This window comes from Laccaria bicolor, genomic scaffold, assembly GCF_000143565.1.
Source record: "Laccaria bicolor S238N-H82 LACBIscaffold_2 genomic scaffold, whole genome shotgun sequence".
Taxonomy (NCBI): Eukaryota; Fungi; Basidiomycota; class Agaricomycetes; order Agaricales; family Hydnangiaceae; genus Laccaria; species Laccaria bicolor.
In genome coordinates, this window is record NW_001889873.1 from 2,828,301 (window position 1) to 2,844,261 (window position 15,961).

General features: G+C 46.7%; 7 protein-coding genes across 7 annotated transcripts; 3 read left to right on the top strand and 4 right to left on the bottom strand.

Moving 5' to 3' along the window:
- Nucleotides 1–3,454: 3,454 nt before the first annotated feature.
- On the bottom strand, nucleotides 3,455–5,312 carry LACBIDRAFT_306080 (uncharacterized protein; the record flags this gene model as incomplete). Its single annotated transcript, XM_001875399.1, has 2 exons — nucleotides 3,455–3,653; nucleotides 3,703–5,312. The coding sequence occupies 2 exons, from the start codon at nucleotides 5,310–5,312 to the stop codon at nucleotides 3,455–3,457; spliced, it is 1,809 nt and encodes a 602-aa protein (XP_001875434.1).
- Nucleotides 5,313–5,348: 36 nt separating this feature from the next.
- Nucleotides 5,349–5,913, top strand: LACBIDRAFT_306081 (uncharacterized protein; the record flags this gene model as incomplete). Its single annotated transcript, XM_001874866.1, has 5 exons — nucleotides 5,349–5,373; nucleotides 5,430–5,527; nucleotides 5,581–5,585; nucleotides 5,643–5,662; nucleotides 5,723–5,913. The coding sequence occupies 5 exons, from the start codon at nucleotides 5,349–5,351 to the stop codon at nucleotides 5,911–5,913; spliced, it is 339 nt and encodes a 112-aa protein (XP_001874901.1).
- An 84-nt stretch (nucleotides 5,914–5,997) lies between these two features.
- LACBIDRAFT_306082 (C5-DNA-methyltransferase) lies at nucleotides 5,998–10,991 on the bottom strand (the record flags this gene model as incomplete). The annotated part of the gene is made up of 21 exons (XM_001875400.1): nucleotides 5,998–6,120; nucleotides 6,175–6,374; nucleotides 6,426–6,485; nucleotides 6,543–6,583; nucleotides 6,640–6,918; nucleotides 6,971–6,984; nucleotides 7,043–7,307; nucleotides 7,361–7,531; nucleotides 7,580–7,596; nucleotides 7,652–7,692; nucleotides 7,748–8,062; nucleotides 8,122–8,410; nucleotides 8,458–8,764; nucleotides 8,820–9,077; nucleotides 9,130–9,224; nucleotides 9,273–9,677; nucleotides 9,732–9,993; nucleotides 10,050–10,437; nucleotides 10,490–10,649; nucleotides 10,704–10,766; nucleotides 10,815–10,991. The coding sequence occupies 21 exons, from the start codon at nucleotides 10,989–10,991 to the stop codon at nucleotides 5,998–6,000; spliced, it is 3,930 nt and encodes a 1,309-aa protein (XP_001875435.1).
- Nucleotides 10,992–11,223: 232 nt separating this feature from the next.
- LACBIDRAFT_306083 (LisH motif-containing protein) lies at nucleotides 11,224–12,425 on the top strand (the record flags this gene model as incomplete). Its single annotated transcript, XM_001874867.1, has 4 exons — nucleotides 11,224–11,539; nucleotides 11,593–12,114; nucleotides 12,169–12,326; nucleotides 12,378–12,425. 4 exons carry the CDS (start codon nucleotides 11,224–11,226, stop codon nucleotides 12,423–12,425), a joined length of 1,044 nt encoding a protein of 347 aa, XP_001874902.1.
- A 69-nt stretch (nucleotides 12,426–12,494) lies between these two features.
- On the bottom strand, nucleotides 12,495–13,566 carry LACBIDRAFT_306084 (uncharacterized protein; the record flags this gene model as incomplete). Its single annotated transcript, XM_001875401.1, has 2 exons — nucleotides 12,495–13,467; nucleotides 13,526–13,566. 2 exons carry the CDS (start codon nucleotides 13,564–13,566, stop codon nucleotides 12,495–12,497), a joined length of 1,014 nt encoding a protein of 337 aa, XP_001875436.1.
- A 17-nt stretch (nucleotides 13,567–13,583) lies between these two features.
- Nucleotides 13,584–14,811, bottom strand: LACBIDRAFT_192472 (mitochondrial 54S ribosomal protein YmL9). Its single transcript, XM_001875402.1, has 5 exons — nucleotides 14,580–14,811; nucleotides 14,324–14,525; nucleotides 14,206–14,266; nucleotides 14,044–14,155; nucleotides 13,584–13,987 (listed from the first exon to the last, which is right to left on the bottom strand). Exons 1-5 carry the CDS (start codon nucleotides 14,802–14,804, stop codon nucleotides 13,640–13,642), a joined length of 948 nt encoding a protein of 315 aa, XP_001875437.1. The 5' UTR covers nucleotides 14,805–14,811; the 3' UTR covers nucleotides 13,584–13,639.
- A 93-nt stretch (nucleotides 14,812–14,904) lies between these two features.
- LACBIDRAFT_306086 (uncharacterized protein) lies at nucleotides 14,905–15,736 on the top strand (the record flags this gene model as incomplete). Its single annotated transcript, XM_001874868.1, has 4 exons — nucleotides 14,905–15,088; nucleotides 15,136–15,248; nucleotides 15,304–15,502; nucleotides 15,552–15,736. 4 exons carry the CDS (start codon nucleotides 14,905–14,907, stop codon nucleotides 15,734–15,736), a joined length of 681 nt encoding a protein of 226 aa, XP_001874903.1.
- Between the last annotated feature and the right edge of the window lie 225 nt (nucleotides 15,737–15,961).

Genomic DNA, 15,961 nt, shown 5'->3' on the forward strand with positions numbered 1-15,961 from the left:
ATCGTTATTACACCCGGGGTTAGAGCAATTATAAGTCATGTCTCGATGCCACATACTTTCATGAACGTCCTCAATTCGACGAGTAGAACGTACCAGGGTTATACACGAGCCGATCAGCCTCTCGAGGAACAGGAAAACGAAGCAGGGAGCAACGGTGAGGAGGATGACTTGGAGGCTGGTCGAAGTCGCGTAGCAAGGTCTGCCAAGGCGCGGGGAAAGCGACGGGTCGCGTGGGACGGTGGAGCGTCCGAACTCCGTGTTCTCCATCCCAACATCCATGGGGAAGATCCAATACACGACCGAGGCTCTGACGACGACGAAGTTCCGCATAGTTTTAAGGTCGAGACCACCACACCACGAGCTACAACATCTAAACCTTCAAGAACTCGGGACCATGATTCCAGCTTTGGGGTAAGGAGAACTCAGCCGTTACACTCTGTGGCTGGAAGAGCAGTGCCACCGTCCACTCTTCCAAAATCATTGCATCCTCCTGTGTCGCCCCCCTCAAGGCTTTCCGAGGTGGATAGAAAGGCGGCCGCAGACCCAACAGCACAGTCTCTACCACAATTTAGCGAAACTTCAAGCAATGTTTCCTCGCGTTCGAGACCCTTAGTGCGCGGGCTCGACAATTATGAACGAGCCTTGTGGAATTGGGTCAATGTATACAACCTCGACGCATTTCTACAAGAGGTGTACGCTTACTATGAAGGAAAGGGGATATACAGCATTGCTTTGGCCAGGGGACTCAACCTATTGTAAGTCACCATACACCAGTATTATAACGTTAATTCCAATTTTGTGTTTTCAGGACCGTCGGTTTTGTTATCGGCTTTTCAACGTTCCTCCTCGGTTGCATCAACTATTCACGATTACAACACCAAAAGTCCACCCAGCTTTCCGACGTAATTGTAGAACGATGTGTATCCAAGTTAGTCTCTTCCCCCCAAGTTTTTCGAGATGCTCACATACATCATTAGATTTTCAGGATTTACTCTCCTATTTTTTCTGTTGTTCACCGCATTTTATGTTTGGCAAATAATCTCATTCGTCATGGGCATTTCACGCTTGGTGGACATGTACAATTTCTACACCTATTTGTTGAAGATACCCGACGTGAGTGTAACGTGGTTAGGCAAGTCCTAGGCATTTCAGCTCACTAGTGTCTTCCTCCAGGCCGACATACAAACAATATCTTGGTCGGAGATCGTTCGAAGAATCGGTCTCATCCGCGAAGAAAATCCTCTAACTGCAATTTCTTCAAAAGGCTCTCGAAACCATGATGACACAACAACGGCGAAGTTGGATGCCCACGATATCGCAAACAGAATCATGCGGCAAGAAAACTACCTCATTGCTCTTTTCAACAAAGAACTACTTGATCTTCGGACACCTTTGCCTTACATTTTCAAGAAATTCTTGACTGAAGAGGAGGGCAAAGGCAAAGTGTTGACCCAGGCACTGGAGTGGAATCTTCGTTTTTGTCTCATGGAATACCTCTTTGATCAGCATGGAAAAGTCAGGAAGGTGTTTTTGAAATCAAAGAATCGAGTTGCTCTAATTGAAGGGTCAGTTTTTTCTTCTTCTCTTTTCGGGTCGATCCTGAGAAGAGTTTAGCTTGAGGAGACGGTTCATATTCATGGGCATTTTAAATGCAATGTTTGCACCGTTCATTGTTCCCTATCTTTTGATGTATTCCTTCTTTAGATATTTTGAGGTGAGCATTTCTAGTAGAATCATGACTTCCGATTCTTACCGTGCCTTTCGCTTATGTCTAGCAATATCACAAGGATCCTTCGTCGATAGGGGGGCGTCGTTACACCTCCTTTGCGCAGTGGAAATTTCGCGAGTTTAACGAATTGCCTCATTTCTTCACCAGGCGACTGGATGAAAGTTACCCTTTGGCCAGCATGTACATTGGCCAATTTCCCAATGAGAAAATGACGCTCATTATGCGGTAAAGTTGCCTTTTCGTCTTGAGCATTTCCTTAACTGACATCATCGCTTAGTTTCGTCGCATTCATCGCGGGCTCCTTCGCTGCTGTACTCTTCCTTGCCACTATCTTAGATCCTGACCTTTTCCTCAATTTCGAGATTACTCCTCATAGAACGGTCTTCTTTTACCTTGGAGTTTTTGGAGCAATACTTACCGTCGCAAGAGGTATGGTTCCAGAAGACAATCGGGTTTTTGATCCCGAACTGTTGATGAAAGAAGTCATTACGTATACCCACTATATGCCAGACGAATGGGATGGTCAGCTCCACAGCAAAAAGGTAAGTCTATACTTGCTATCTCCTGCCATCATTCTTACTCTTCACAAAGGTTCATCAAGAATTTGGGGAGTTGTTTGCTATGAAAGTTTTAATTTTCGTACAGGAGCTTCTCTCCGTAATCCTGACGCCATTTGTACTCTGGTTCTCCCTTCCTGCATGTGCGCCGGCAATCATCGACTTTTTCCGGGAATTCTCCGTCCATGTTGACGGACGAGGCTATGTTTGCAGCTTTGCAGAATTCAACTTCGAACGCCACGGGAACGTCAAGGCAAGTCGGTCGTCGAATAATGATATAATTACGCCTGACCTGACAAACAGTTCGGTGCTCCAACGAGGCCTAACGACGAAAGGATGGTCTCCAATGAGGGAAAAATGGAGAAGAGCTTCCTAAATTTCAAGGTACATTTTGCTTTTACATTCCGTAAATTTACTGAACTTATCACGTAGGCTGCTAATCCTGCCTGGAACCCCACTGATCCGTCGGGGTCACTCTATCTGAGCAGGATCACTGACTTGAGCGGACACCTTCCGTACGCTCTTGGACGGCGTCGACACCCCTATTATGCTGGGGGCACCACCGAGTTAAGTGGGACGGTCCATTTCGGTGGCGAACGCAAGGCGGATATCCCACCGGCGAATGAAGGACAGGACTATGATCGTGCTTTGCGACGAAGTCAGCATGCGGCGGTGACAAGGAGAAGGGCACCTGGATCAAGCTATGTGGGCCCTTCCACCTTGGCGCCTGGCCCTTCCGCATCGTCTGTGTTTGACGGATTATCAACAGCTCAAACGACCGTTCTCGGGGACTCACAGGGAAGCGTAAGGATGACAACGACAAGTCATTCAGGCAAGGGGTCAAATATACCTCTCGAAGATGTCGCCGAAGATGGGAGCCTTGGCAGTGGCCTAGGTGGGTCATATGTTGATGGAGGGAAGCAAGTCAAACCCTACGGAGATGGTGGTGACGAGGATGAGGATGGTTTAGAGGACGGTGGTGTTCTTGGCCTTTTAGCACAGATTTATGGAAGAACGGATGGACCAAAAGGGGTCATTTCATAGAATTCAAGTCCAGTAACATCATTCCTTACACAATGACGACTTACTCCGCTACGAAAACGTAGTTCGGTTGTGTGTAGAATGGTAGTTCGTTCACAACAAATGCAATGCAAGGTGTATGGTACTACTATCGTAGAATGTCTTTGGGCTTTTGAGTCCGCGGACCGGCTTGTGATCGCCTGGATTTCAATGAGCTCAAACTAACATTGCTTGTTGACTTCAAAGCCTGTGTTTGCGTGCGTCGTAGTTCTTCATCGATCCGCCACATGCCTTTCACAAAGCAATCAAGATCCAAAAATCCTTCACCCTTGGGGTCACATTCATTCCTGACGTTGTTAGCCAGAAAGGAGCCGGAAGGGGAAGAAATCGTCTCACCAAAATTCAGACAACCGTGTTCTATCCAAGCCCGACCGACTCCAAATCATTTGTACGATCACACCATCCAGCTTTTCATCGCTGCCAATGGCGACATCTGCCCAATCATCTCTCTTGTCTGGGTCTTGTCCAGATTGCTGAGCAAGTGGATCATCGTTTGTGATCAGGTCTACAGACAAGCCTCGCCAACCTGCCGCCCGTCTGCCTCTTGCCTCAGTTGGACTCAACAGTGACGGCTTCTCTTCTCGTTTTTGACGGTCGGCAATCCGTTTCTGTAAAACATTACCATTGAAGACCATCTCATACCTTTTTCGCGCTCCGGGAGGAACAGGAGTAGGTCGTTTGAGTTTCAAGTTGACGACTGACGAGGTACCGCGAGACTGGGAGCTAGATGCAGTGCTGTAAGATGTGACAACACTCTGGATAGAAGAACGATCAGAAGCGCGGGAGGGAGGCGGAGGCGGAGCGTTCCGTCGGACTGCGTACGTGGTAATGGGATTGGATGACAAGGATGACGGTCTAACCGACGGGGAGCTGGGAGTAGAGTGAGAACTCGAAGACGAGAGTGGCGGCGGGTGTGGTAAGGGTGATGCTACAGTCGATTTGTTTGAAGTTGTGGAGGAAGGTCGTTGTGGGAGCTTGGGCGGGACAGGCTTTTGCTTTGCCATTGCTTTCTCCCAGTCCAAGATGATCATTTTTTCCGTCGCAGGACTTGCTAGGGAGGATGCGGAGATGTCCTCATATGATTCCGTCAAGCTGATAGAGTCGGTCTCACGAGCACTATTTGTCGTAGAAGACCTGTGATCTTGATCTACAGGGAATGTTGCAATGAAGTTGGCAACGGAGCCAGGCGTGCTGGGGTCAGTGTCAGAGGAGAGTGACACGGAATGAAAGGAGGATATGGAGGAGGCTTGAGCATGGCCTGCGTTACTTCTTGAGCGGGAATCTTGATCGAGGCTGGTCGGTGGATATATATGGGGATGATCAACGGTGAGGGAGTCATTCCGGCGTGGAGGATAGAGAAAAGTTGAAGGCGGCGAATTGGATTGCAGCGAAGATGAAGATGCGAATGACTTGAGAGATGTGTACGAAGGCTTTCGAGGAGGAAGGGGTGGAGCTTTCCTGTTGGGAGATGAGAGAGCAGGTGGCTTGGGCCTTGGATTCGGACGGGGAGGAGAATTGAGGCTTATCAAGGGCCCATGGTTCGCGTCGCTCAACTCTGAAAATCTTTTCCCGTTGTCTTTACCATTGAAAAGCTTTTGTGTAGGTGTACGGGTAGACTGGATGTGTCCGTTGGTTAAGTCTTCATCGACTACCCAGTCCTTCAAGTCAATTAACGATGTCTTTCGGCCAAGATTGGGGGGAGAGGGTGAAGGAGATAATTTCGTTGTAGGTCGTGGTGGGGTGAAAGCGACGACAGGAGGTAGTGCAGCTGCCGTAGTGGGCGAGAGTGGCGTCTCGAGGAGGGTCTCACGGCCACGCCTGGGAGGTGAGGTAAATGGGGGTTTGGCGGACGGGGAGAACGACGGTGAGGACGATGAGGCTGCGGCAAGAGACTCAAAGGCGGAAATTCTGGATGATAGTCGAGAGTGGACCACAGTAGCGGGCATGATGGACGCAAGTCACAAATCACAAATTTAACAATCATGGACGATCTCTACGCCGTTGCGGGCAAGCTCCTCTTCATTTTCTTCTTCTTCACCCATATAACCCTTACCCCTCTACAGATTTTTGTCTGATTCCAATCGGTACTGCAAGTGTTTCCGTTGCAGAGGAGGTCGCAGAATGTCAGAGGATACTCGCAAAGTCTGGGCTAAAATACAAGGCGAGCATCTTCACCTACCAACTATCCAGCCTTCGTTGATTATCTCTATGCAGATGCAGTAAGCACCCCTGCGTCCCCTTCACCTTGCTAATTTAAGCCCCAACATTTTCTTCAGTGGATATGGGACAAATCTCGGTGAGCATCGTAGACATGCAGTGCCTCTCAACGTTTATCTGACTTCAAGTATCGTAACAGAGGGGCCTTGGACTCAGGTGTCGCAGGCAATTCATGATTGTCATGCTGCTGTTCACGCAACTGGCGCTCCCCGTGTCGCTACAGACATACGTATTGGCACACGTATCGACCGCCACATCCCACCAGGCGAAGGAAACGAGGGCAAGGTTAAACGAGTGGAGGAAATTCTAGCAAAGGATCATGAACAATGACAACAACTCTGTACTCATACTGTGAAGTAATGTGACAGCTTTCTGTACATGAAGCAGGATCTGCCTTGCCGCGCGGAATCGAAATTACAAGGAAATGCTGCCTACCCTCTGCTTTTCCTTCCACTGCTGGATTAGAGATGTGCCGAGCTCTTTCCCCAGTGCCAGGGCAAATGGCACAGCAACAGCATTGCCAATTTGTCGCATTTTCTGTCCAGGTATGTCAGTGCTTTATATGAGTTGGGAAGCCTTCTCAACACATACATCAGCAACGACCCTTTGAGGATGTTCATTGGAGGACTCGAAGATGAAACCATCTGGAAAGCCTTGCGACCGGGCGCATTCACGAATGCTGATCATCCGCTTTTGATGTGGATGAAGAAGCCAGCTATTCTTTAAGTTTGGAGACGCCCTCGTCATGGTGCATTTGAATTGACCATCCCCATCCATTCTTCCATAAAATGCTAGAACATCCTTGTAAAAAGTCCATCCACAAAGTTGCGTCAATTACTTACAATGCTTCCATTGCTTTCGTCCAGCCATCGCATACGTTGGCTGTAGTTCGGTTGGTAGGGCTTGCGTGTAGGATATCTTGGTATTTGAATCCGAGTAAGAAGAGAATATATGCATACCTTTATGGTCAGCGTAGGGGCGCAGTGGTACCGTGACAGACCTATATCCAGCATACGTCTTGAACCCCAAAGAGCGAATAAAGGAAAGCCTACATACGCTTCAATCAAAAAAGCACTGAACCGGCTAGTAAAGTGGTCTTGCACCTCACTTTCAGTGTCTGATTCTTCGTCTACCATTCCTTGACGTAGCCACTTCTGATATCGATTCTGAGGACCAGACATATATGGAACACCCTCGGGAAAGCCAGGATTACTGAATATGGTGCCTTTGTTTCCCTGAAGCAAGACAGCATCGAATTGAGGGATAGGCGTCTTCAGTGATCTCCGTTTATCCTTTTGGGAGCTGGTTCTCGGTATCACCTGATGAGGGTTGGTCCTTCATAATCATGCTAAGCCAGAGAACACTACAGAGTTTGGTGATGACGAACCATTCAAAGGGTGGCTGATGTTACAAAAAAATGGTGAGATTGAGATAAATGGACGTAGGGTAGCAGACGTACCAAGTCTCCGATTGCATCATCCACCAATATTGGCTTCAATGGAGCGTATTGATGGTAATCACCTGAGATTTTGCTTCTGCTCGGAGGAGGTATATGGCCTCCAGTTGGAAGTGAGGGACACGCCAATCTACCTTCAAATGCATGGGAAGGTAATGGGAATTGAGGAAGGACTAATCCTTGTTTGGCACCCCAGAAAATTACACGAGATCGACCCTGTGGAGTACCATAATGAGATGCTTGAAGCAACTTGTAGTGAATTTGGTAACTGGAGCATGGATCATCAGAAACATGTCAATTTAAAAATAAAAAATGACTGACCCCAAAGCAAGTGATGTCCGACAGATGAATTTGACCATACCTGCCTGCACAACTGTATTTGTTCGGCCATCTTGAAGTGTGTGGCTTAACAACCCTCTGACATTCTCAAGAAGAAAATAATCAGGGTTATAATACTCCACATAGCTGAGCATGCTACATGGGAGCGTGGATCTGGTCCAGGGTCAGAATTTAAACAACATTTGATGGACTAACAAGTACCGGATATCGTTCTTCTTCTAAAGAAATAAACAGAAAATAAGCCAAGTAAAAGATGCAAAACTTCATGCTCACACGATGATGATTTGCCAAACTGAATGACTGACATGGAGGGCCTGCAAATGGAATTGACAAGAGGATACATGGACTCAGACCACAGCTCATACTGACCTCCAAAAATAAAGTCAACTTGACAACCTTTTTGTGGCATCTCTGGGCAATGGGTTTTTCCATCCTTTGAGAGTAACGGAGGAGGATTTTTGCCATTATCCTTTGCTAATGCTTGCTGGAGAAGAGTGCTTGAATCTTGGTTATAAACCAGTACATCAGGATTGTTTGTTCTGGTAAAAAGATAAGCATAAAAGATGCACAAAAAATATGTCTCCCTGCACTTGTAGGTCTTGGCAGCTGAAGGTGAAAATTCAACAGCATATTTGGTTTCAACAAACCCAGACATGTCTATCCCCAAGCCTAAACCACCAGCACCTGAAAAAATTGAAGCAAAATGAGTGAATATTTGATGAACATACAAGCTGAGAGCTTACCAGAAAATAGCTCCATTCCAATCAATTTGCTATTTTGTTGGGAAAAGCCCTTGCCATCTTTGATAACTTGCTTCTGACCATCTTGACAGATTTGACAGAATCTGAACTTTCCTGGGTTAAGTAAAGAAAGGTTTCCATGGTCATCCTGTTCTTGATTCAAATAAAAGTGATCATCATGTGACACCCAACATTCGATGGCTTCCACATTTGTCAGATATTGCAGATAACAAACTCCTTCAAGCATATCTGAAGAGATTTGTTCTTTCTTATTTGTCATGTATAAATGGCGCTGGATTTTTTGTGAGAAGTGAAGACTCAAAAGGTAGAAAAACACACCTCATCATCCTTGTATCTTCCCAAATATTGGACTGAGACCCTCAGATCATCCCCATCCTTTTTGGTATTGGTGATCTGGGCAATATTTAGCACTCTGACATTGCCATGAGGTCGAATATAAGTGAAATCATGGATATGATAGTTGACCCCATGCTGGGTAAACCCATTCTCCAAGAGATAAAGCTTTTGCTGATTCTTCTCTTTTTGCTTCTCGTGGCAGGAGAAGCATGGTTCAGACTGATGTGAATTATCAAGGAAGTCAGATGGTATGTGGGTGAATTTTGCATGGTCGTCATCATACAGATAGCTGGAGCAAAATTATCAATAATCTAATCTAAGAGGATAATGTCTAAAGGGCCTACCTGCAATGAAAATCATTTGCATCAACTGCAAAATCATCAAAAGGTTCTTGTTCCCCAAGCTCAAGAAACCTGAAATTGCATTTTTGGTATATGGCATTGATAGGGTTGCTGTCGCAGGAATTCAATAAGAATAGAGCTCTGGAATGGGCAGTTTCTTGGAGAACTGTTTCTGATCCATGAACAAACCACTGTCCATGAAACATTTTTGTTCTTCCCTTTTGGCTTTGATGTTCAAAGAAATGAGTTATGTAACAAAACCTATGATGTGGAGCCTAAAAAACTGAGAAACTAACAAAAAACGTGGACATACCACCAGTTTTGTCCATATTGGTTAACTGTAGACTGACTTGATGAATGTTTTGCTCTCTCCCCACCCTCTGGTTGTACCATCACAACATCACCAACCTTAATAAGAGATAAGCATAAAATGTAAAGAAAACTAAGAAAATATACCTGATACCGAACACCATCCACAGTAATGTTTTCAAAAAACTCTACATTCTGACCCAAGGCCTGACCCCACACTATCTTCAGAGGATTCTCATGGTGGGTCTTGTGTACCTTCAGTGATTGATTATCAACCTCCATTTCTTCTATAGGATCCGATGCCACCAATGACCCATCAAACAGATGCTGGGCAATTTGACTGACAATGGGTGTTAGGAATGTTGTCTCTCGGTGCTTCAAAACTTCATTCTCCTGGTTGCGATTCTTTGTCATGACTCTCCGCCTCGATTTTTTCGTGGGGGAGAGCCCCACATCCTCCACAGCACCATCAAGAATGGAGCGGATCAAAGGGACACGAGTAATCTGAAAATCTGCCTGAAGTTCCAAGAGTATAGCAATAATGTATGCTTTCTGAAAAGAAAGACCAATCAAGAGTAGAACCCTGCATAGAAAAAGAGCACGTACAATATCTGGCAATTCGAGATCACTCTGTGTGAGATCTCGACCAAGAAGGTCGCTGGCACTAGGCAGATGTTTGTCCAAAGTGTAAACACCGCCAAGAGTATCAATGAAAGACTGGTACGTCATATGAATATGTTTCCTGGCTTCTGACGCCAAACGATACACAAGTTGGTGGCGTATCCAAAAAGGAGTAAAAAAGTCCTCGTATGTTGCGGAAGGAAAGCCAAGAATATACCAGGCATATGATGTACGGATGTATATTTTGCTATTATTGAACAAGAAGACATGAGCGAGTGAGGAATCAGAATGCCAAAAACCTACGAGTCAATATTTCCTCGCCTTTCGGAGAGGTCATAGACATTAAATTCTATTATCTTTGTCAACTTGGTTTGGTCTGCGGGTAGAACATCCTCCCCATCGGCAAGATCTTCATCAAACTCATCACCATCTTCATCTGAGATGTCACCGCCATCGTGTATAAACCACGGCTTAATTTTCCCGGAGGCCCCATATTGCCTTTTGGTGAACCCGAGCTGTTGAAGTTCTCCGACACAAACGACTTCGCGCGTCGAGAGGTCGTAGATGGTAAAGTCAGTAAGTAACCGAACAGGGATGTCATCATCGTCGCCCCCTGCAGGTGTTTCTCCTAGAACGTAGATGGTTCCATCCTCCTCTATTTCGTCCTCTTCAACTTCATACTGGTAGGTTTCTGGAGCAGCATCAGTGAAAGACAAATAGCCTTGATAGGTTGGAGTGGTTACCTGCCTCCTGCTCCACCGTTCGTCCTCCGTAGTTATGAGGGGAACTTGAAACACGACTTCGCTTACTGCCAGTCTCTTCATCCTCATCGATGCCCGTAATGCCTGGCGAGAGTCTGTCAAACTCAGAGACGGTCGGTGAATTTAGAAGAGCTGGAGGAGCCTGCGGGTAAGTTTGAGTACAGCTTCAATGAAACAATAGTTTTCGAATTCGTACATCATCATCGAACGTCGATACTGTTGGAGACAATGTACGAGAAGCAGGATCCGACTGCACTTCCTGTAAGTGAGTCAGCCGTGGATTCTTGTTTCAAAAAGTGAGGCTTACATCGTCGCAGAGACGCTCAGCAAGTTGCTCATCTTTTCTTCTTTTGTGAGACGTCCGACTTGGACTTGGTAGAGGTGCTGTACTAGGTTCTGGGGATGGGCAGGTTAAAGACCGGGATCGTTTATTGCCTTTGGGTCTGATTATAATTTCGACGAATGGGACTAGTCGAGGAGGCATAAGACAACGAGAAGATCGCGGCAAGAAAGAAAGCAGTACGCGAACTTGTGTTTAGTGAAGGAGCAGGTGATCGAGATTGGATCAGATAGATGTCTCGAAAAGGCATCTTACCTGACTACTATGTACTTTCAGTACACAAGTACCTTCATCCAGCAACCGTATCCATATACTGCACTGAGGTGCACTCGGTTCCTCCCCAAACCTCCTTTCTTCGCCTTGCAAGCTACAACCCATGTCAGGGACGTCTTCAAAGCGCACAGCTACCTCAAGCTCTCCAGTTTTGCATCCAACCTCATATCAATTAGTTAGGACCCCACATTCTGATAGTCTTAATCGCGATTCAAGTTTATTACCACAGCGTTCTCTCGTATTGGATTACCTCTGTCACAATTGCTACATCAGTACAGCCAAAGCGTTCGCCCGAGATAGCACAGTTCAACAGCTTGATGCCGACGGGGATGAAATTCTTGACGTCCCAGGCGATGTAGGCCGCCCAGACGCATTTCGATTGTCCGAGTCTCTCTTGGTACAAATAGACCTTCGCAAACGTGAGAGTGCCCATCCTTTTCATTTCACTTCATTGACGCCTTATTCCACTTAGAAATCCGCATACACATTCTCAGCGGACGCGTGGATGAAGCTATAGATTTACTCAACTCACACTTTCCTTCCGTTCTTTCCGAATCAAAAGCCGAATCCTTCCCGGTTATCCGTACAAAGTCAAGCGATACTGAATATGTCACCTCGACGTCTGTCGAACCTCCACACCTCCTCTTGAACCTTCGGATTCTTGCCTTCAGCGAAGCTTGTCGCACAGTGCCACTGGAGTATCTGCCAGCTGGGTCATCGTCTCTGCCATCCGCCGATCCCCCTCTGGAGCATGAAAGTATAGATACATTCGCAAGTTCGGAACAGCAAGTTTCTCTTTTGACAAAGGCGCAGAAACTGTACTCCCTGGCCAATTCGTTGACCAACCATTCAGATCGAGCAAGATATCTGAAGGAACTTGAAAACGTCGGAGGACTGCTCGCTTACAAAGTACCAGAACAAAGTTCCATGGCAAAATACTTAACCATGGAGCGAAGGGAAGCTGTGGCTGACCAGATTAATCGTGCTATCCTCGGTAAGCCCCAGTCAAGGCTCTGGAGCCATACCATCAATGACGTCGCTACTAAAGAGAAGACGGGCTTTTCTCCAATATCATCGCTCGAGCTCATCACTCGTTATACATCAACGTTATGGTCATTTGCCCGTCAATACGAAGCACGACCAACACCAGGGGCAGTCCTACCTCCGGTAAATCGCTCATCGGATAAAGAAGATCGCGATCGCGAGGTTTGTCTAATGATTCTCTTGAAATTGTAGCAAGTCGCTGACTAGTCGCAGCTTGTTCCCTTGTTCGACTTACAACAATTTCTTGGCACGAAACCGTAAGGTTATAATGAGTGAACACTCTGTATTTATTCTACCAGTTACATATCTTTTAATGGGTTCGCAAAGCAATTACAGGACAACTTCGAGATCATCCCACCTACCTTTGTTAAGTTTCTCAAAAATTTCGGTGGGTGGGTCATAACCCCTGAATGCAAGAACACGGAGCCGATGGAAGCGATTCCATTCCACTCGTTCAAGTATACGGAGGGCATCTTTTGAATCAGCACCAAGCCAATGGTTGTAGGACAGATCCAAGAAAACGATAAGTGGACAGGTATTTGGCAATCTATGCAGTGAGACTGAAGAAGGGAGGTTGATTAACGCCAGGTGTGTAATGGTTGGAGGAAGTGTGAACATCGTGGACGTAGCCAGATGAGTAGACACAAGAACAAGTGTTTGCAGATCCTTTTTCGTTGGTTGGTCAGCCTCCCAATCCAATTCTTCGTCCGTTTGTTCTAGCTCGCTCTGAACCTGTTTTAAACGGTTGTTTCGAATAAAGTAATCATCACGGAGGTTGGCATGTGGCCCGATAATAATAATTTCCCCGTCTGCATGCCCATCAGGGTCAAACATGGGATAGAGCTTTGACGCTGGCAGGGGAGAATGGACGGCGGTATATCGAATAAGTTCTCGACGGAGATGTTGGGGAATATATGGAACTATATTCGTTCGCAGGTCGGAGCTGGTGGATGTAGAGACGATGAAGAGGAGACAGAGCAAGGTCAAAGGAGGGACTGGCGAGGATAAGGCGTGCGTGTCGATATGAGAGAGAAGGAGAGCAAGAGCCTGGGCGCGCCAGACGGGCGTCTCGTAGACATCTTGTTTCGTTGTCAGTGTCCAGCACTTAGGCGGACTAGGTCCCGGGCATGTAGACGCACTCTGGGGTGTCGCGCTCGCCTTTGATTGTGGCGGCTCAGAAGGGAAGATCCTGTATGCAGCATTGGCAAGGTCGATGGGCAACGTTGGTGTATTGTTCGTAGCCAATGGTGAGAGGTGCGTGCGTGATCGCTGGAGATTTTGTTGGTGACGAAATTGTTCTCCTCTATGAAGCAGCTGCTGATCAAACGAAGAACGTAAAAAAAAGTAGCTTGCTCACTGACCTCAGATTATGGAGGAGATCGTTGACACGCCTTGATGACATTTGGTACAAGTGAGCCTCGCGTCCTATAGGTATATTATATTTCTTGGCTATTACTCGATCCAAAATATATCTACTATTCCTGAGGGATGAAGGGGCTTCTACGATACGACGGTGCATCAATGATAGGTGGCAATTTTTTAGCGATCTCTGCTGTCCCTGCGGGGAACGGGAGGTCATCCACGCCCTTCGGTAGCACCTTCTCATAGAGTCCCTTGGCTTGATTATGCCGACTCAAAGCCTGCATCTTCTTCTTCGCATCACGGATAAGGACATGGGCATTGTCCACTCCAGGTACAGCACCTCTCACGAAGATAAGATCCAGAGCAGTGTCCACCCGAACAACCGCTAAATTCTGAGTCGTGATACGCTTATTTCCCATATGTCCAGCCATTTTTTTTCCAGGAAAAATTCTGCCAGGATCCTTAAAATTATCAGGTTATCGTCCAAGCCGACTATGAGGAGTTCACAACCACGCACCTGATGCTGACCTGTTGAACCAGAGGATCGATGTGAAACGGACACACCGTGACTCGCGGCCAATCCATGGAATCCCCATCTTTTCATGCCACCTTGAAAACCTTTCCCGATACTTGAATGAAGGTAAGGACAGTGCACGAGCACCCAAAGACGTTCACGCACGAATTGGCAACTACATCCACGAACTGCCCAGGCACAAAATGAACGGCAGACAGAGTCGTACCTATGCATATGTATTAGCCATGGTGACGTATTAGGAAATAACTGAAAGCCAACTAACCAACTGGGATGTGAGCGTCCGGTGTTATGGGGAATTCCCTGACAATTCGCTTTGGAGGTACAGCAGCTTTCCGAAAATGTCCGAGCATTTGGTTTGTAGTACCTTTGGCCGGCTTATCTGACGCTGCAACTTGTATAGCGTGGTATTCCGTATGGTTTCTACGAGTGGACCGTATGTTTGCAGTGACTTGACAATTTTCAAGCTGGTGTCGGGCCTTAAGTTATAATTGAACGTATTTCAAGCCAATAGCACCAACCTGGAGCACGGTCACAGGATAACGGACACCTTGGTCGTTCCAAAGTGCGGTCATTCCCCGTTTTCGAGCAATAACACCTGTTCGAATGGAATTTGGCGTCCATTTGGGGGCCACGTTCAAGGAAGTCGAGGTGCTGGCCGCGTTTGAAACGATCGAAGAATGTAGGTTGTTAACTAGTAAGAGGGTTGCCGGCCGTGGCTTGCTGGTCGACCATAGTTTGAGCATGTGTGATTCAAAACCAAGTGACGACCTGAGCCTTGTCAAATATTTTGGCGGACTTGGAATTTGATGTGACTTCTCAACTAATGTTCAAGTACATCCTCGAATGGATTCCTGGCCAAGCAGCAGCACCTTCGCCCCCAACCTGCAAAATGCCAAAGGCAAAACCAAGGATGAGCTGTCGCGTCGATGCTACCCAAACCTTGAGTCAGGGATGACTGGAGCTATTACCCTTGTTGAGAATGACGGCCGTTTGACTTGGGGATCGATTTTCAAGGGACCCTTTGCAGGTGAGTAAAGAAGACTATGACGCGTTCAAACTTCACGTTCAATTTAGATAGCTCGGAAAGGCGTTTAAGGATTGGCAATCCTGTTGCTGTTTTCCCCTCCACCCGATCTGGACCTCCACAAATTCCCCGCCTCACTGTTTTACAACACGCGGAGCAAGGTGTACGCCTCGTGTTTCATTTTGCTTTTTTTCGTTTTCAGTGATATAAAAAGATAGGCCAATTTCCTGCGCACCTTCTTGCCAGACGTGGACATCGCTGCAGAGCTCATCCGCGACCAAATTACTGAAGAAACGATGCTCGCACGTCAACGCGAAGACTTCGATCCTTACGCGAGAAATTTGATTTCAACCCTCTCATTATCTGATCGAGGGGGATATATTGCCTTTCCAATGGGTGAGCTGAGACGCGAGCTCAGTAAGTCGAAAGTAATACGACATCATTATTACTGCTAATCTATTACTAGACCTGTCATCCTTCGTCTCTTTAAAGAAGGGTGTTAAGATTCAGCCCTCGGTCCTCCCTGCACATTCATTTTCTACACCTATACAGCACATTGTATCACCAAGTCGAGTACTAACCGATGCAGGTGAAGCGTACTTTGTGATTCAAAGTAGTTCCGACAGAGAGTTAACTGCAGCCATATTATAGCTCCCTGTCTTGCTGTGCGTACCCACGGGTCCGCCTCCATTTTGCGTCTAGAATCAAGCGGTTCTCCCTTGGAAAACCTTGGGACACTATCGCGCGCAGATATAGGAAATCATGAAATGATGGATATGAAACTTACCGGTACTCCGTACGAAGTAATTACTGTGAACGACCAAGGGTCACTTCACCAGACAAATTTCTCAAATGGTTCCAAATCGTCGTAAGCTC